The sequence below is a fragment of the Vidua chalybeata genome, chromosome 1, assembly GCF_026979565.1.
Source record: "Vidua chalybeata isolate OUT-0048 chromosome 1, bVidCha1 merged haplotype, whole genome shotgun sequence".
In the NCBI taxonomy this organism is placed as follows: Eukaryota; Metazoa; Chordata; class Aves; order Passeriformes; family Viduidae; genus Vidua; species Vidua chalybeata.
Window position 1 is genome coordinate 5446027 of NC_071530.1, and position 20728 is coordinate 5466754.

The following is a 20728-nucleotide window of genomic DNA, read 5'->3' on the forward strand; positions in this document are numbered from 1 at the left end:
TTTGTTTTCTGTCAATAAAGACCTTTTGTATCAACCTGAAATACAAAGGCCAAGTGGCTGAGCAGGCAGTCAATATTCCAGGCAGAAAGGAGCCCGAACCCGCAGGTACTCAAGCAGATAATATCACAGACATGGACCTGGGAACCAGATCTATCCTCTTGCGTGACTGTAATCAAGCAATCTTTATTTTCCCCAGGGCAAAAGCCTGAAAGGAGCATTAGCAAATGGTGCCCTGTCACGTAAATATCTGTAGCAGCTTCTTTAGTGGATGCCATATTTCAATTTCCAGCCATTGAGTGCACCATGAAGGCCAACAGTGGAACAGAATAGAGAGGACAGAGTAAAATATAAAGAAGCTGTGGGGGGTCACATTTCTTGGTTAAGTAGCTGTATGTGGAGTTCTTCCTCTGAGATGTCTGGCAGGATAGATGCTATGTGTTCACTGCTCATCTAGCCAAGACTGAGAATTCCAGTCTTTCAAAAGTACACCCTTCCAAGGGGAAAACCTTCCACAGCCTCCTAGTATTGTTTATTACAAATATATAATGTATCTTTAAACCCCTTCTAGGTATTTCTCCTCTTATTCAGAATCTGTGAAGCCTCATGGATGGTCCAGGGCCCACATGGCTGCCCAGAAGGTGGCCCTGCTCCACTCCTGTCCCAGAGCACATGGGGAGTGCAGGATTGTAGCCCCAATGGGATGAACACTTTTTTTATTCTGCATCATTATTAGCTGTTATTAACATTTTTATTAATTATCTTCACCTTTTAATGAGATGAAATCACTGGCAACATTTCTTTGATGCCTTGTCTTTAAAAGACTCCCCTTAGTTCTTCTTGCCTGCAAGCCAAGGACCATTCTGTGGTGTCCTTAGTTTCTCTGAGCAGTTTGCTAGCCTGTATAGAATCTGTAGCAATTGTAATTTCTAGTTTTTCTAGGTTTTATAGCTACTTTTTCTCACTTTGCCGCTGATCCAGGCTGGAGGTTTGGCAAAAAATCACCTTCCTTGGTGCTAGAATTGTGGATTCTGGTGCATCAGAAAAAGAAAAATAATCTTCTTACAGAAGTTCCAATCTTAGTTCATATTTTCTGCTTGCAGCTTTCCTCTCATCTTATTTTGCACACTTTCCATAAGGCAAAATGAGATCTTGTGAAGCACCAATTATACATTCTATTCATTGGGACTAACCTTTGCTTGCACATATTATGTGTAATTTGGCAATGATCACCTGAAGAGCCTCTAGTATTCAGTCTGCTAATTAACAATTATCCATCATAATGAAGTCTAGAATAGAAGTATGCTGCGTTGGACTCGATATCTTTGTGCTAGGAGATAAAATTTATAAATTTTAGAATCGGTTTGTGCAAAGGCTATTCTGTAACCTCAAATTGGAAATAATAGGTTTAATTTATTGCAGAAAGGATCTTGATGAGTAGCTTAGTATATTTAGTTTGTAGGCTTTGGAAAATTTGATTTAATAGCTGTTCTAAGATAGGGAATGGACAATGCTGCTAATACAGCTTATCTCAGTTTTATCTTCTTTGCTTTGTCCTTTCTGAGTAGATCATCATCATGGGCTTTTTCTAATGCAAACAATTGCATTCGATTTCAGGTAGGAATGCTAATTTTCATTCTGTGGGGATTTCTGTTTTCTCTTTCTAATTTAACACAGACCACTAACTTTGGTGCATAACCAGCTGAATTGTTTCATTCTTTTATGTTCTTTGTAGTTTTCAGCTTGGTCATGAAACCCAGATTGAATTTGTAGTGTGTTTGTTGTCCCAGAGCTGACCCTTAATATTTTTAACCTGTGTTCTCTGGTTTGTTCTCTTTCGTGCTTGAATAAGGAGGTGACAACACCTGCCCATAAGTGAGCATTTGGGAAAGCTGTTAGATTCAGTTTATATCACAAAGAAACAGGCATGTAGAGATCAAACCAGTGATTCTAAATTCCAACACAGGAGTTTATTTGCTTGGAATTGAAGTATGCTATTTGTTTGACATGGTCTGAAGATAGCTCTCTGGTTTCCTGGGCTTCATCCACAGCATTTCACTGGAGTTGAAAACGTAATCCAGTGTTTTCTAGGCCAGCTGGAACTTAATAATTATGTTAACAAGAATGACAAAACTTACAGAAATATATCTGAAGCTGATTTGAGCAAATTTGAGCGGGTATCAGACATCCTTCCCAGTCCTTCAGTAGGAGGTGTTGGCCCAGAAGTGGAAGATGTTTGTGAGATGAGCAGTCCCTGTGAGTTCAATTACTGCCTTCTGGGATGGCCCTGGGGAATCTGCAGGTTGGTTACTGCCAATTTAACCTTGCAGTTGCTTATGTGGCCCATTGGAAAACGTTCCACTCTGTATTCAGCAGAGACTTTGGCTCTGCAAGAGGATAAATTTAAAGCAAACATTTCAGGATGTAGGTTTGGAACTAAATCCTTCAATCACTGTTCTCAGACAAAAAATAACACAAACAGAATCAACTACAGAGGTGAAAAAAAAAAACCCAAACCAAACCATATTTTTTTTTTTCTTTTCAAAAAAAGGCAAAATAATTTTTTTGGGGTTTTATTTATATTCCCTGGGAAAGGTCCCTGCCTGTTGACTGGGTTGTAGGCTGTTTGCCTTATCTTCTGTAGTTAGATTTTCCTGGTTGCATGCAGTTATTGATGCAGGAGAATCCCATCATATTTTGTAATTTTTTTACAGAAAGCAGCATGTGCTTTTAGGAGAGCCATCCAGTGAATTATGTTTTCAATTTCAGGAATTTGATTTAGGGTGCTTTTTATGTTTATGGTTTCAGCTTAGCAGCAAAGTGTGTGAACTGTGCACTTGGGAAGTTTGTTTTAGCCTCCAAGTAGGGAATCTGGTCCCTCAGCAGAGACAGAGAGCCCTGCAGACCAAGGCTGGGCCTCTTTTCCCAGCAGGTTTGCAGAACAAATCTTAAAATTAGTACTCTGAAACTCATACTTGCTTTTGGTGAAACTTTATACTGAAAGCAAGACCTCAAGCCCATTAAAAAGATTAAAAAGACCAGATTTGTAACTTTCCCCTACTGCCTGAGAAATGTTTCAGGATAAAAAATGAAGTGGGAATTTGCAGACACAGGTTTTTCTGTGGATACTTAAATGAGACTAATCCCTCTTTTCATACAAAGTTGTGCACCTATGCACATTGTCATCTGACCAACACAGCTGTAAATTTGGGGTATTGTGCTTTCAAAGGACTGCAGAGTCAGTGCATTTGTTTACATCATTATAAAGAATGATTAAAAGATGTAGGAAAAGAGAAAAAAAGGCATGGAAGGTTCTCTCATTTTTCTATGTTCATATAATTATTTATCTCCTTATGCACCTGCAAACAAATGCTTATAGTTCTTGAAGCAACTTGCAAATTGTGATTGAGCTGTCACATCTTGTGTGAAAAGACAAAAATTTATGAAATCTTGTATCAAATACGTTGTTTTCCTTAATTTGCCTATTTACATTGTTCAGTATGTTTATTATGTGCACTATTTTAACTAATTGTGTGTTCATGGCACAATCAGAGACTCCGTCATGGAATAAATATGTTGAGTAAGTATCCTTGCTGCTTTACAGCTGTCCCATCCTCACCTCATCCTTCCCCTTCCTTTTGTTGTGTTCTTATTTGCACATTGTTTGTTGTTGTCTGATTTCTTTCCAGTAGTACTGACTTTGGTCTCTGCCCTCACAAAATGGTTTTCCAGGTAGTTGTTTCAGCCTGTGAAAACTCCCTTAGTAAGCAAACTAAACATTTTTAGTCCATGAATCTCATGCTTATTGCCAGAGGCACCTTTTATGCTACATCTGGATGAAATCACATATTGAGGACAACCCTGTTTGAAACTTGTCAGCCTTCCACAGTTCTCATGCAAGAGATTTGATAGTTGGACACATCAGAATAGGTTGATGGAGCTTAAGTTGAATTATTTCAGAGAATAGTTCCTGAACTGACTTACCTCTATCCTTGATCTGAAACTTAATGGAACCAAAAATTTCTTTTTGGACTGAGCACAGCATGAGAAGTGCTCCCCTGTAATCATTGGCAGGAATACTTTATGAACATCAAATTATCTGGGAACACCTCTATGAGAATTCCTGTCTTTTTAGCTTGACAAGCCTTCAGGAAAAATAGCAAAGGCACTGCTTGAAGTGAGTTATTTTTTTGTTGTTGTGGGTTTTTAAATTAATTTTAAAAGAGGTTAAGGGGCTTCAGTGAAATGAAAACCCATTTCATTTCTTTAAGTTGCTTAAAAATATTCCTTTTAGAAACAGATACCAGATGCACAAGCTAATCAACCTACAGTGCATTAAACAATTATTTTGGCTCATTGAACCAATCAGAACACACTTTTTATTTTTGACTGACATATGATAAATGCCATCTGCTGCTTCATAGCCTGGTGGTTGGTCTACTCAGGGCTGTAAGAAAAGACAGTAAAATGCCCTTATTTAGGTTCCATAAAATCATGCAGGACACATCTTCTAGGCCATAAATTGCTAATTATAGGCAGCAATTATGATCCAAATATTTCATCCCATCACAATAACATCCTAATCCCAGGATGTTTCATGTATAGTGTGGTACCCTCAAGTATGTCTGTGGCTGTCCTTTCCCCTGATGTTGTCCTTCTCCTATTGAAAACTTTCATAACCATTGCCATGGTGTTTTCTGCTGAGTCATGGACATCCCATCCACGTGATCATCTCATCAAAATTTGGTCAGTTGGTGTACAGCTGGAAATTCGAACATTCTGGAGGAAAAACCCAAAAATTATAATATTGTGTCTTTTGCAAGCAGGAGAATGTGGATGGTTTTATCAATGCATCATGCAGAAAACACAGAGCAGAAATGCAGATGGACTCATGCGGCATGGAGTGAATCCTTCCACATTTCCTCTTCTCCTCTGTCCCCTCATATCTCTCAGCTTTTCCTCCTCAAGTGCATGGAATGAAACCAAAGTCAAGTACTTTGGAGGAGCAAAATAACCCAATGAACTGTAATTCAAATTGATTAATATTGGATTTGGAGAAGAGATACATTTAATCCATTTTGTTCTGCTGTTTCAGAGACTCACAGGGGATAGAAGAATAACCTTGTTCAAATATTTGTCCTAGATCTTCCTTTAAAGCATTTCCTTACCATTTTGAAAAAAAAAATCAACTTCCCCCCACTAAATTTTTTTAAGAACCCTGACTTTCATTGTTAAAGAAGCTGTTCAGTTGCTGGAGGACTTCACCCCATCCATTTAGAATGAGATGATGATTATACAATCAATTAAACCCATCTGACATGCAGAATAAATACAAGTGCTTTATCATTTTAATGAGCTTATGTACTGTTAAGTATTTTTTTTTAGTTCTTTGCATGTGTTTTCTGTGTTTATTACTAAATACACATGCTTAAAGAGACTGTCACATGGGTGACCTATATTCGAAATACCAGAGCAAAGCTAAATAGGAGCTGTGAAAAAGTTGGGTACCAGATAATGCTCAGGTATATGGTCAAAGAGGAGCTGTGAGACACATTTAATGCCCACTGCTGCACCCAAACTCTCCTGGTAATCCCCATTTTAAGATGAAACACACTGAGATTTTATAACATGTGAGTAGCACTACAGTGTGACTTGATGGCAGGGGGCAGGATATCTGTGTATTTGACCAGTTGCAGTTCAGTGTAATACAGCTAAATATATTTTATGCATAATGTTCTTCCTTATATTGCCACCTTCAATTGCTCACACTTTTTTTCTACCAAACAGGAATCTGAACAGTTACAATTTTTTTTAATGTGTGATGGCACCAATTGATGTTTAGGCACTGAATAGAAAACACAAGCCAGTGTTTCCAGTGACAGCCCTTCACACCATGACTTATGAGATTTGTGTTTTAGTGGACTTGAGGTGTTTGAGGTTTTTTAATAGGCTTTGGTGTGATCTACATCTTCATTAGGAGAAAAGGGGTAGGAAATGCCCATGGTAGACACTAAACATTTATTTCTTTTGTTAAGATATGGCCTAGAATACCCAGTCCATTGGGCTAGGTGTCTCAGGTAGCAACATTAAAAAAGAGCTGCTGTATGCCCTGAACTCTGTCTCTGATGGCAGGTAGAGCCCTGGGTGAGTACAGATCTGAGAGTTATAAATCAGAGCCAATTCTGTCCTCCACAGAGATTTTGCTAAATTTTATTACAAATGTCATCTTTATTATGAAAGGTAAGATCTATGTTCTAGCCCAGATCGTCACAGCCAACAGCCAAGAGGCTGTTGGTAATAACTTAATTTACTGGGGGATAAAAAACTGACTTGTGTCTCCTTTACTGTCAGGCAGGTTAAAATTACTACATACAGTAGTCAGGTGGGAGTTTTTCAATTCTTTTTCAGAGAGGGAATTTTGTTGTTTAATTCTTAAGGCTGGTGAGATTTGCCAGGGATAGTGAAACACAAGGAAAGTTGCAGGACAATTACCCTTTCTAGCTGATAAAAACATTTTTTTACTCTCCAAAATGTCTTGGTCAGGAAGAGATGAGAGGTATGAGGGGAACAACACAAAGACAAGGAACGTGGCATACTGTTGCCCAGAGAGGATGTGGGCTTCCCATCCCTGGGAATGCTCAAGACCAGGTTGGATGGGTCTCTGATATTGTGGTCTAGCAGAAGTTTTCCTGCTCATGGCAGGGGGGTTGGAAGGAGATGATTTTTAAGATCCCTTCCCACCCAAACCATTCCATGATTCCCTAACCCACTCTTTGCCCACTGGAGATGGCAGAGGTTCAGAAGCCCCATGGCCCAGCTTAGCAGCGTGGTGTCTGTGCTTGACTTAATGAGTGAGGATTCATCAGGGGACAACCCATGCTGGAAATTATCTTCCTTCTGAGACTGTCCCAAGTATTTTGCTGTTCCTTACCTGTTCCTTGGTCCACACACAAGGCTGTTCATGCACAGCCCAGCGCTGCAGCTGGGACTCACATGAGCAACCCCAGAGTTGTGCCCCTGCAGTTTCAGTTGTCTACAGCTTGCTAATTCTTTTTCTTCCTTGGCCACTCTGTTCCCCAGGTACACTTTCACTGGCATTTACACTTTTGAGTCATTGATAAAAATATTGGCGAGAGGATTTTGCATGACAGAATTCACCTTCCTTCGGGATCCATGGAACTGGCTGGATTTCAGTGTTATTGTTATGGCGTAAGTAGCACTCCTTTATATTTTTCAAGAGATTTATATGCAATAGAACTTTTTAAATGGTTGTCTGGATTTTTTTTTTCACTCAAATTTTACTAAAAATGAGAAAAGACTGAAGTGTATTAGGAAGGAGGATTTTTATCCTCAGTGGTTTCAGAGGAAGAAGTCAGAGGAATTCTCAGTTCTGTTCTCTGAATTCACTACACAGTTTTGGAGAAATTATTTACTCTCTCTGTGCTCCATAGAGAGAGCTATTTGTAAAATACCTGTAATAATATCTGCCTATCTAATGTAGTTTTGGGAAGCTTCAGACCCCTGAATAGAAAGTGTTGTAAGTGTGACTGAATACCCACGTATTTAAATCCCTATTTATACTCTATCTATCCATCACATCACCAGAGCTGTTTTCACGTCCCTCTTTTCACAAACCCTTTTCACCTGGAAAATAATTACTATTTTACTATAGAGAATTAATTTGTAGTCCTCTGAAACTTGTTGTATATCTTGGAAATAGAAATTTGGCCCCCACTATTATATTCCCCTTCAGCTGTATGCTTCTGCCTAGGTTGTTAGAGTTCATTGAGGACACGTGGGGTTCTGGTGCTGTGAAGAAGGTGATGGATTTGCAACATCCAGACAGCTAAAAATACACAGGGGTAGAGAAACAGTCAGCCAGCACTCACAGGGGACTCAGGGTCAGCCTAAGCTCTAGCCAAAGGCAGAGGTCTGACACTGTCAGTACTCCAGCTAAGACAGAATTCATAGATTTCTTCATAGTCACAAAAGACAAAAAATTGTGCAAAGAATGAGTGCCATCTTGAACTGAAAGATGGTATAGATGTCTGAAAGGCTCAGCTTCCTAAATAAGGAAGGATCTGATCTGATTTCCTTGGTTTTTTTTCTGCTTAATGATACCTGTATTCAGTTCTGGGTTTAGGTTAGTTCTTGCTGCCATCTTTAAACTCCATAATTCACAGCATTAGGTGAGATTCAAGTGTGTTAACACCAACATCTGAGCTGAGCTCCAGGGGCTGTGAAATTTGAATGGAACCAAAATCAGGAAAAAATATAACCAAAGTTAGCTAAAACACTGAAGTTGAAAGCACAACTCTATTAGGGTGCAGAGATAAAGGCCAGTATTCAAGGAGACTCTGGATGATGCTCTTGGTCATATGGTTTAGTTTTAGGCAGTCCTGTGAGGAGCAGGAAATTGCACTCTTGATCCTTATGGGTCCCTTCACATAGCTTGAGATATTTTATAATTCTGTGGTTCTTAGCAGTAGAACAGCATGAAGGTGTGTAAAACCTAAGTGAACTTCCTCAGGATCACTCCCAGTTATTTCAGTAGGCTTTGGATCTAAGCCAGCCCTAGGCCAGGTCCTGGTATCTGTTGCTGCATTCCTATGGATTTGGCTGAACTGACATCTGGCCACTATGATAAGCCTTTAAAAAAACAAATCAGTGCAGATGGGGAGAATCTTTTGGAGGTCAGCACATACTGGGTATTTTTCTCAGCTAAACTTTTCCTCAAGCATCGCTTAAGTGCAATTCTCCTGCAACATTTAGTGGCAGGACAAAAACACGGAGTCACCATCCTGCTCTCCTGTCTCCTGTCCGTCAGGCAGGTGGTAAAAGCAGGGTATAATCATCCATCTGTTTGTGAGTTAGGATGTGAGTTTATTTGTAGGTCTCAGAATTCAGCACAACATGGAGAATTTCTGTGCATGGATTCTCACTTTTCTAGAAGGAAGGAGGATTCTGACAGTAAGGTAGAAAGGAGCAGAGAAAAGGACAAGAGGACCCACAGCTTCCAGCTTTGATCATGAATCTACTCTTCCTCATCTTGTCACCTTGGGCTGAGGTTGAGGCATCACCCCCAGCTCTGGAGACATCTCAGACTGAAACTCAAGTCTGAACAGTCAGTGGGGTACACGGTCTGAATACCCCTTAAATTGTCTCTGCATCATCTCTGGATTTTTGGGATTTAGGGAGCAGGAAAGATGAGAATGTTTGCTCAGACCTTGAGGTGGACAGTAACCCACAGGGGAATCATTCACTCCATGTTGGTAGGAACCAGGATTTGGGGCCCATAGGCTGTGGGTTTTCCCCTCTTTTTTCTTTTCTATTTCTAGACTTGAATGGCCACTCAGTGCTCCAGCCCAAGGATCATGACAAATCCTTAAAGCTTTTCTTATGAGAGGCTTGAGATTCTGTGCTTTCTTTCTTAACTACCTCTTGATTTTCTTTCCAAATTATATTTCAAATCTTATTTAGAACATCCCTAAAACAGGGGACCTACAACTGTGAACTATCAAACTTCTTAATATCAAACTATTTTCTTAATACCAAACTATCTCTTCAGAACCAGAATCCATTCCTATTGTTTCTTGCTTTAAGGCGTATTATACAAAGCCTTTAAGAATGGAAAAATAAATGGAATTCTGGAATAAAAAAAGAAATGGAAAAGTGTTTCCTTGAGCCCATGGGCAGCAGTGAGAGAGTTAAAAGTGCTGCAATATGATCTTCATATGTACAATGAAACCTCCTTCCCAAGTATGCAAGCAGCAGATAGTACAGAGACTTGGATAATGGAATCTATTCTGATATGATTTAGCCTTCATACAAATCCAATTTGCAAGTAATTTAAAGTAAGATGGATCACACAGGTAACTCTGGTGTTGTCTTTGCTCGTAGCCTGTGTACTGCCAGAGGTATTTCTGTATCTGCAAACAAAGATGGGCTGGGAATTCAAAATGGAGGAGCCCAATAAGGGGCCATGAGAGTCAGATGGACCAAGGGTTTTGAGCTAACAGAAAATACAATTATTTCACTGATGGTGTTACAGTGGGAAGGCCATCATTTGCTTTAGAGTTGTTGCAAAATAGATTCTTGTCTTCTCTTTTGGGCAGAACCAGCGCAGATTGGGCCACAGAGAGTTGTTTTAAATAGCACATTGGAGAAAAGGAAGTGCTGCAGGTCTCTGGGGCTTTTCTCCTGTCCTGTGCCAGCAGACACAGCCATGGCTTGTGACTCTCTCTGGGGTCAGGATGGGTTCAAAGGAAATTATGAAACTGCCCTTGTTTAGAGCTCTCTCTCTCAGACTAGTGAGTTCCTCTTTCCAGGACAGGTGAGGGAGAGGAAGCTGTAGCTCTGGGTTGGGAAGTGCCCTGTCAAAATCTTAAAGACAATAAGGAATTCCCTGGCTAATGGGAAAATTCAGGATAGGAATTCCAGTTACTTCTCACTCCCTGGTACAAAAGAGCTGGTCAGCAGCATTTTCACTGAAAAAATGATCAAAATAAATCCTAATTGACTATTACAAGCAGCAGTATTATCAACTTCATATGCTTGTTCACATATTTGTAATGTGTTTTTACAAATCTCTGGTTGGCAAAACCATATTCCCATCCTAGTACTTCTCCCCAGAATATTTTTTTCCTCTACCTTTCATGCTGAAGAAGAATTTGGGAGAGAAGCACAGGGTAAAGATGGGGAGGAAACAGGTAAATTGTTGCCCAGACTCCCCTGGGAGATTATGAAGAGAAGCAATGTTGTTCTTCCAGGCTATAATCTGGATTAGTAGATATGGAGAGGATGCTTTGTCCTCCCCAGGGGCCTTTGGACAAAGCCCACTTAAGCAGGCTTTTTCAAATAACCAGGTGAGTTTTTTTCTGTAGCATTTAGAAACAAAGGCCGCAAAGAAGTAGAGCAGTTGAATGAAATTTGGTAGAATTTTAGAAGTAAAATTCAAGGGTCCAAGATCTCTTTTGTTTCGAAAATACAGTGGTGACTATGGTTTTTCTGCATACTGACTGGGAGGAAATAATTTTGTACAACACTGATTAAATGAAACTCATTCCATGACTGGAATGCTCCCTCCTGGGAGCATTTAGCTCGGATGTGATGAGTCTCCAGGATGACCAAGAGAGGCATGGCAGGGAACAGCTGGGACTGGTATTTTAATAATAAAGAGTTTTTAATAGGATGGCAGTTATATTCATTTAGACTCCATCTTCCCACACCCAAAGGGCATGAAATTGAAATATAAAACAAAATACAATTTAAAGCATCTCTTGAAACCAAAATTTGCTTTACCACAGAAATACAGCATCTTAAACTAAATAACCCAGTTGAAATGTTCGAACTATTTTGCTATGTTGTCCTATATGTAGTTTTCATAAGCTATTATGTGAAAATTGCTAGAGTATTTGAAGCAGCAAAATAACTCTTAATATTTCCAATAATATAAAGAATTTTTTTTTTTTTTGTTCAACTACATGATGGTAAAATCTTTAAAGTATTTATGGCTGAACAACACAATAACAGAGTTCACCCAGTAGGTTTAAAGGATGGATGCCTAATAGAAAAGTTTAATAGTTCAAGTAGCATTTGAAATGATGTGCACTAATAAAAACCTGAGGCAAATGGCATCAAAGAGCAGCCTGAAAAGTGGATTCACCTTTCATTTGGCTGTGTTCACTCCACTGTGTATGAATGCTTTCTACATTCAGACAAGTCTCATACTCTATTGTATAATTCCAAATAACTGTGACTTAATTCTACAGGTATGTAGGAGAATTTGTGAATGTAGGCAGTGTTTCACCTCTTCGGACTTTCAGGGTATTGAGAGCTTTAAAAACTATTTCAGTAATCCCAGGTAAGACGCCCTGATCCTTACGTTTTGGCTCTCAGCTACAAGTGATTCTTTCTCTGTCTCTCTTTGTCCCTTTGATTGTTGTTTTTTTTTGGCTGGTGTTTTGTCATTGTCTGTGTGTGACTTTCCCTTGTTACAGATACATAACTGAATTTGTGGACCTGGGCAATGTCTCAGCCTTACGAACGTTCAGAGTACTGCGGGCGCTGAAAACAATCTCAGTCATTTCAGGTGAAAATCAGGTTAAACACTCGGGCTACAGTTAAAGCCTACATGCCATTTCCAGTAGCAAACACTGTAATTACAGAAGACTTAACCATAGATACTGATCAGGAAATGGAGGAATGTAGGGAATGTGACCTGTCAATAGAATACACTTTTTCTTACACGTTTTTCCAAAATGGTTTTTGTGGGCAGGAGGAATAAGAGTGCCTCCAAAACTGCAGAGCTCACAAGTGCTGCAGTAAGAACAGTGGCTCGTGAGTCACATACAGAAAGTGCTCATCTGTGAACCCTATGAGGATGGCAATGAAAATCTTTTAAAACCTTTGGATATTGATTTTTAGAAATGGAAGGTTAATGACCTCAAAATGCATATTCATGTTTAAGAGCACATCGATAGAGGAATCTAAATCTGTGCTATGAGCTGAGGTTTCAAGACTGCAGGCACAGATAGCCTAATTTGTCATGGTGTTTATCCATTTGCATGTGATAGAAACACTGCTGAAATTTTGGGCCTTGAAGAGATTGGAAAACATTTCAGTGTTTATTTTGGTAGGTTCAGCATTTCATCGACGCATGTTTTCTCGTATTTTCAAGAATATGATTTCTCCCCTCTTCGCCCCCTCAAAAAAAAAGAAAAATCAGTTTTACTACACATCTGGTAGTGAAAGAAGCTCTTTATATATTCTCTTACTATTAAAAAAATATAAAGCAATTTATGCAGAGATGAGTCCACTGAGGACTAACAATGCAACAAAACTTTACTGCTGAGCATTATCTATGGACAGGTCTCATTCAGCCTCAGTGTTTAACATCTCCAACCTGCATGACAAGGTAGAGAAGATAGCAAAAACCATGCATGGTAGATCCTATCTGTGATAATCCTGAACAGATGTTGGCAATTACATGTTAAAAATATTCAAAAGATTGAGAGAACTGCTCAGATTCTCACTCACAGATCTTTAAGGTTAGAAAGGCTTTTCCATCCACTCTATTATACACTATAATATCAATCTAAACAAATTATGTGTAGTAAACTTACAGGGATATGTATTAAAACTCATCACCGCATGGAACTAGAAATGGGAATTCAGGAATGGAAGTGTTAAGAAAAAATATATATCTGGGCCTAGAGTTTGGTTCCTCATTCCAATACCACAGTAATTAAAATCAGCGAAATTACTGGGAAAGCAAGGTACTTTTCACTGGAAATGTGTGTCCCAATACAGATTTTAGAGATTCACTAGGTCCTTGAAACCAGTACCTATCTTAATTTTTGTCTTTAAGTTTTAAAGAATAATCTATTAGCAGAGATTTGTGGGGATTTTAAAGTTTTGTCTAACAGCATTTCCATTGAGATAGGATTTTTATTTTCCTTTGGAAGAAGAGCTGAGCTTTACAGATCCTGTGAGATGGTAGTGGCTACTCAGAGAGAAAGCCAGTTTGTTTCCTAGATTCCTTTGATAGCAATTTGAAGACTTAACTTGGAGGGACATCCATCTCTAGGGGACACCTTTCACCTTATATCTTGTCTCAGGCTTGAGCCTATTCAGAGCAGAGCATGTCCATTTTTCTGAGTTATATATATAACAATTTTCTGCTGTCCTATATCAGAGGAGGAGCTGAAGCTTGTTTTACATCAAATGATAAGATATGACTTAGTGGGGAAAAAGCTGAGTACTGAGATTCAAAATATCCAGATTCAAATACACCAAAACCCTTCAGTCATATTAAACACTGAGTTGTTACATTTGTTGATTAATAGAAGGAAAAAAAAAAAAAAAAAGAGAAGTGTTATTTATTAAAGTAATGCATAATAACTCACATTCTCTTTTTTCATTCTGACTGAATATTTGATTAGTTTTTTTGATAACTGCATTTTTATGTACAAGTTCCCAAATTATTTGGTGACATAACTGCATGTAGATATGCTAATAGAATATCTGGCCTTTGATTTTATCATCAAGATTACCTGTGCCCTGAGTATTAAATTACAAATGTGAAGAGCTACAAATTGCTATAGCTGCCAGTGAAAAACAGACAAGGTGGGTTTTTTTTAATATTAGCAGATCATTTCAGAGGAGTCAGCTCATCTTATTGCTAGGCATATATATTTTAAAAGATATATTGGACATGATGCTGTGGTTTCTCTGGAGATCAGTCTGAGTTTTTAATGATAACATAGGCTTATTATGCTGAGGCAAAATATTTTCCCCTAGCAGGATTAAAAATGAAAAGATCATGGGCATTAACATCTTTCATGAGATTTTTGGGGTTAATTGCCATAGAGAGGAGAGATGCTTGTTATTTTTGCTCCCTCTTTCACATCTCAGGTGAAAACCACCAAATTGTATTCTCCTTTGGAAATATCTGAGCTTTCCCTCAATAAAATTGATCACTTTTCCATCAGGTACTTCTATTTGCACAAACATGCTTGGACTCACCGTGCTCAGTGAAATTGCTTACAGAAAGCCACGGGCCAAGTCCTCCGCGGTGCGAGGCTTCTGTCCAGCAAAGCACTTAGAGGCTGCTTTTCAAAGGCATTCTGCTTCACTTGGAATCAATGGGTTTCTCTATTGACTCCAGAGGGAGTCAGTAAAGCTGACAATTAGTGCTTTTAAAAATCTCACCTTCCTTTAATGCCTGGCTCTAAGTGCTCAGGCAGGCACAGGGATCTTTAGAGGGACACTGGCTCACAGGGCTGAAAAAGATCTCCTAAATTCAGAGTCCATTCCCCTGGCCTAAGGCTGCATTTAGCACAGCTCAAGCATGGCATGGTATTTATTGCCTGACTTCTTTGACACCTTTTTCAAAGGTGGACGTCCCAGGGTCTTCCTGAGAAGTCCAGGAACTGTTCCAGCAACCCACTGTTTTTGTCCCATTAGAAGATTTGTCCAAGATGCACAGTTCAGATCCAGACCCAACAACACAAATGTTGGCATCAACCAGCCAGCTTCCCTCTCACTGGAGAGCTGGGGCTCAGTTTGAGTGCCAGAGTGCCAATATCTCCTGATCCAAATGTGCATGGACCTGTAGATCCTGTCTCTGAATGCAGCCTCCCTCCCTCTTGCTTCATCAGATCTCTCTTTTTTTCCCCTGGAGCTGTGTAAAACATCAGGTCAGTGCCTTATCTCCTGTGGCAGCCCTTAATGTGCCAGAAGACCTCCATGGAACCCCTCCATTTTCCCTTTTCTGCACTGAGCACACCCATTTCTTCCTGTTTTCCAGTTGCCCATGATATTGAGAGGAAAACAAGCTTTGTGCAGGTTCAGGTACTTAGAAATAGGTAACATTTTCTCTATGGGAGCATTTTAAAACCCTTAACTCTCGGTGATTTGATTTACTAATTGGCGTCTTGCATGTTCCCATGGCAACTGGATTCATTTGTTTTTCTAGCCAGATAAGAACCATGGTCAGCAGCAGAACAACCCACTGAAGCCATTCATTTGTCTCCCATTAGCATCCCATTACCAGAATATCCAAATCCCAGTGGGCTCAATAGGAATAACAACAGAGGGTCTTGAATCATATTTTATCCTCATGGAAATCACCCATGTTTTTGATAAGTACTAACTGAGATAATATAAACCCTGAGGTACACCCTCTCCATCAACAGACCACAAAAAGCAGGCCACCATCATCATCATCATCATCATCATCATCATCCTCATCATCATCCCCAGGATTTTGAAAACTGCCTGCATGCAGCTGTATGCAGAGAAGCTCCCCTGCTCTTTCTGGAGCAGGCGTGTACACCACGGACATCTCACACAAAACGACAGGGTACCGGGGAAAGGTGACCTCATAGAAAATTGGGCCAAGGCACTTTGGGGCCTGATCCAGCTCCCATTTAAGTTAGTGTGAGACTAAAGGCTATAAATAGTGCTGTGAATGTTATCCAGTGCCTCTGTGATAGCCAGAACAGAGCTTGGAGAACAAGAATTAAGACTGTGTGGAGGAGACTGACCCCCGTTCACTGCTTCAGTCTCGCTGAAATCCTGCTGCAGGGAAATAAGTGTCACCCTTTTGGTGGGTAAATCACTTAACTCAGGAAGTAACTATCCCAGAGGTGAGAAACACATGGCATATTTGTGTTTTCCTTGGAGACTGGCATGTCAGTCACTTTCCCACACTAAGCCAGCCTGCAGGAATGCTGACATCAATTCAAGTTTGCCAGCATGTTGTTAAACTCTTTGGTGCCCCATGTCCCAGTAAGTAATGACAAAATACACTCATCAAGGGTGAGCCCTCCTCTCCCTACATGCCTGTGACTCATGCAGACATTTACAGGACACAGGTGTATCTTCAGGGAAAGGAATGGGCTCGATGAGGATAACCCTACTGCAAGTCACACTCTTTGTTTCTTTTTATTATTTTTATTTTTTTTTTCTTCTTCTTCCCACTTATTTCCAGACTGTGCATGAACGTGTCTGGTGTTCTGTAGGTGATTGCCAACATCTGGTATGGATGTCATACTGAATTATGCTAATACTTCCTCACATCTCGCATAAGGAATGGATGGTGTTTTGGGATCTTGCCATTTCTCATTGTTTGCTGTTGCTTGCATTTTCTATGGTTTCTGATTTGCATTTGAAAAATGATTATTTGATTAACCTCTGAATGTGATAATTTCTACCTACCTTAACAGGAACATTTGGGCCAAATTCTTCTTGCTCTCTGCAGATGTCAGGCTGCCTATACAGCCCTCATTCCACTGATTTTGGATCTCGTGGGTTTTTTCATGTCATGCAAGCAGGATTTGGCCCAGAGGTGTGGAAAGAAGTCAGTGATTCAGAAAAAGCCTGCTATTGATTTACTCCACAGGGAGTAATCTATAGACCCATTGTCATTAACAGCTGTAGATGTTACTCAGCTTTGGATCAGATCCTCAGGTTTTTTTCCTGCATGCTGCCTGGTTTGATGTTTGACTTGCAAGAATTAAGTAAATGCCTTTAATGCCCCATAAATAATATCTTCTGTTAAGCTATATTGCAGTGCTCTCATTGGCACTATTTCAAAGAAGGATTATTTCTCCAGAAGATTTAACTGTGCTTTAAATTTGAATACATCTAGCATTGCTTTGACAAAACATGGGATTGATTCAGAGAGATGCAGAGCACCTGCAAGAAGTCCTGAGTGTCCTTAATTCCCCTCAGCCCTTCTGTTTTAGAGGCACAGATAGTTTAAATGAGCAATGAATTAAATATTTTCCTTAGCCTTGACACTTAGTTGTGTCAACCACCTTGATGGATGCTACTTAATTTTCTGAGAAAATTTTGGTTTTAAAGGGTGAGAAAAAAACAGTTCAGCTCTAAGCATAACACTCTCCAAATGGTTTTCCTGGAAAGTTTTAACAGAGGTCCAGGAGGCAGAGTACAAGTTATTTTTAAATGGTCTTTAATTACAGAAATTGTATTACTAAAGAATCATCCTCTTAAATTGTTCAGAAGCTTGTAAGCTATGAAAACAAAACAAAAAATATTAGCAAGGAAGTAAAGCAGAAAACCCTCTAATAAAGAAATTATTTGATACCTGCAAGGAATGAACTTGTAAAATGAAGAGTATAGAATTGCTATTCTATTTAAAACTCCAGTAAGTAATCTGGGAAAAACATGTTTCATTAAATGACCTTGAAATTGGCAATACTGAGGCCTGATTTTGAAAACAGAGTGTCTTTATTGGTGACTAGAATTTTGTAGGGTTTTTTCTCTAATATTATCCCTAACCATATTAGGACTCCCATTGTCCCTGCCCATATGAGTAAGATTAATTAGTGCACTTAGATGGTACAAATACAGACTCCAATTTGCATTTGCATTACAAACAAATAAATGTTCTGTGGGGATTTCACAGGGAGTATGACAGTAAAAGAATTTGTAGTATTTTTTCCTCGAGACTCAGTTTGCATTTGGATTTCCCAAGTTTAACCAACTTCAGTGAAGCAACATCTGTGCATTCAAAGGACAACCAATGATAAGAATCACTGAAAATATTTCAGAATATTAGATTAAAAAAATTGAATATTCTAGTTTATTTGCAAATCTTTTTCCTCACCTCACCACTTGTGTAGGACTTGGCTGTCTTAAAGGTCTTAAAATGCTGGACAAGGGTGACAATTCCTTTCAGAATTGGGCTGCATCTAAGATTACTTCCCATTCAGGTAAAAAATTTACTCAAGGCTAGGTTAGCAGAAGAGGTTTCATTTTTATTTAGGCATGAAAACAGGCAGCCAAGCCTACAGATAGGTTCAAAAATTCAAAGTCAGCCTTTTTCTAAGTATCTGAGAAGAATTGACCTCATTTGTAAAACCTCTTTCTGGTGAGGAAGAAAGGTTGCAGGATAATCCAGGTTTTGCCTGATGTTTGTCCTGCAATAATTTATGCTTTATTTTTGAGCAGAGCAGGGAGCTTTCTAACCTCACCCTCTTTGTCATGCCACAAACTAATTTTGGAGAGGCAAACAGAATTTAGTGGGGAGAGCAGCAACTGACAGAAGGAGAGGACACAGTCTCAAGCTGCATCAAGGGAAATATGGATATTTGGAAAGAGTTTTTCACAGTAAGGGTGATAAAGTTCTGGAATGGCTGCCCAGGGAGGTGGTGCAGTCCCCATCCCTGGATGTGTTTAACAAAGCCTGGATGTGGCACTGGGTGCCAGAGTTTAGTTGAGGTGTTGGGGCTGGGGTGGACTCGATGATCTTGAAGGTCTCTTCCATCCTGGTCATTCTGGGAATTCTGTGAGCTCCCCACACCTGGTGGATCAGTGCCTTTTGGTTAAATGGGCCATTTTACAGACGTTAATATCACTCACAGATTAGCAATATCCTATGCAGGAGTGGAGTATTTTAGGGATTGCTGCAGCTGTTCATTCCAGCAGCTCATCCTCATCTGAGAAACCCCTCACTCTAACCAGAGATTTTTAAGCAAAGCCAAAAGCTAATTTTGCTTTCCTATGAGTCCTGAAGTACATTTTCACATTATTTCCAATTTCACAGCGCTAGCTCAGCCTTTGTGGCTGCCAAACTCTTGGGGTGGAATTCCAAGGAACTGAGATTTAATGTGTATGTTCATATTCAGTGAGCAAATCAATGTGCTTCTGAATATTGCCCAGGAGAATTCCTCCTGTTTCCTCTTTGCATTTTCTTTTTTTCTATTTAAATCAATTTCTCTTATTGCTGCCATACTGGTGACACAGATTATCAGAAACACTTATTAGTACTTGCCAGTATTAATTAAATATAAATAGGAAAGAAATTACAAAATTGCCACCAATGTGCAGCTGATATTAATGTCCAGCTGCAGCACACCAGTTTAGAAGAGAAGGGTATTTTTTAAAAAAAGGAATGGGGCTTTCTGTTGTATCATGTAATATTCAATCAGCTCAAACAGTGCTGATCTCCAGGAACACTTCAAAAGCAAGAACTATCACTTGAGAAAACTGTATAACTATTTATATCTGAATATTTAAGGAGGAATAAACTGAAGCTAGTGTTACAGGGTGAAATAATAGAAGAGAAGCTAATTTGTGTAACCCAAGCCTTTGGTGTTATGCAATGGGATTATTTATCTACTTTGGCAGCATACTATAAAACTATTAACTTTGCCCAGGTAGTGTTGGAGCCTCAGGTTGTTTTACTCAAATAATTTCCACTGCATTTATTTGATTGCCTGTATTTGGCTTTTTCCTAATCCCAAATTCTTGTTGTCTTAAGCAAATTAATTGAAGGCCGAGGAATTATTCATATGAGGACAACATGTTGGATTTGGCACTAAAATATGTAAAATTATCAGGGGATAAACAGCATTTCCATACATCTTCATCTGTTTATGTGAGGGATAAAGTTATCAGAATCACCTGAGAGATTTAAAAGCAATTCACGTTCTCAAAATTCAATGGGATTTAGGCTTTATCGCCTTTACTGCAGCTCCATGAAAATATAAAACATTCCATATTTCCTTTATCCATGGATAGTTTCATATCTCACTGTCCCTCCATCCAGTTCTTCTCCTTCATTTTTAAATCAGTGTTTGTGCAATTCCAGAACTTTTGTCCAAAAGCAGGCCAAACTAGACATTCATAGTGATCACTTGTCTCTCGTTTCCGACGTCCAGTTGCAAACACATACTCAAAGCCCTACAGATTTCCCTTTCCATGGAGATTTTCATCATGAAAAGCAGCTGTCTGCAGACACATTTCAGTCTCTCAGTCTATAAACTCTTGGCTTTTATCTCCCTAGGACTGAAGACCATTGTAGGGGCACTTATCCAGTCTGTTAAGAAACTTGCAGATGTGATGATCCTGACCGTTTTCTGCTTGAGTGTCTTTGCCCTCATAGGCCTCCAGCTCTTCATGGGCAACCTGAGACACAAATGTGTCAGGGATTACACCATGTTTAACTTCACCAATGGCTCCTTGTACTTGGATGGCAGGACGTGGAACAACTCAGAGGAATTTCTTAGTGATCCAGGTAAGCTCCTCTTTGCCCTCTAATCCAGTTCCTAGTCATTTGAGGTTTGGGATTTTTTGTTTGTTTGTTTGTTCTGAGGTGTTTTTTTTGTTTTGTTTTGTTGGGTTGTTTGTTTGGTTGGGTTTTTTTTTGTTTTTTTTTTTTTTTTTGGTGATGGGTTTTTTGTTTTGCTTTGTTTTTTTG

The 20728-nt window shown here is 39.3% G+C and overlaps 1 protein-coding gene across 1 annotated transcript in view; it reads left to right on the forward strand.

The window, feature by feature from the left end:
* Window positions 1-20728, forward strand: part of LOC128786511 (sodium channel protein type 5 subunit alpha-like) — a 207029-nt gene that overhangs the window by 41272 nt on the left and 145029 nt on the right. The window contains exons 4-7 of the mRNA XM_053939812.1: window positions 3488-3577; window positions 7078-7206; window positions 11997-12088; window positions 20315-20545. Coding sequence (XP_053795787.1) covers window positions 3488-3577; window positions 7078-7206; window positions 11997-12088; window positions 20315-20545 — 542 coding nt within the window. The remainder of the gene's footprint in view (window positions 1-3487; window positions 3578-7077; window positions 7207-11996; window positions 12089-20314; window positions 20546-20728) is intronic.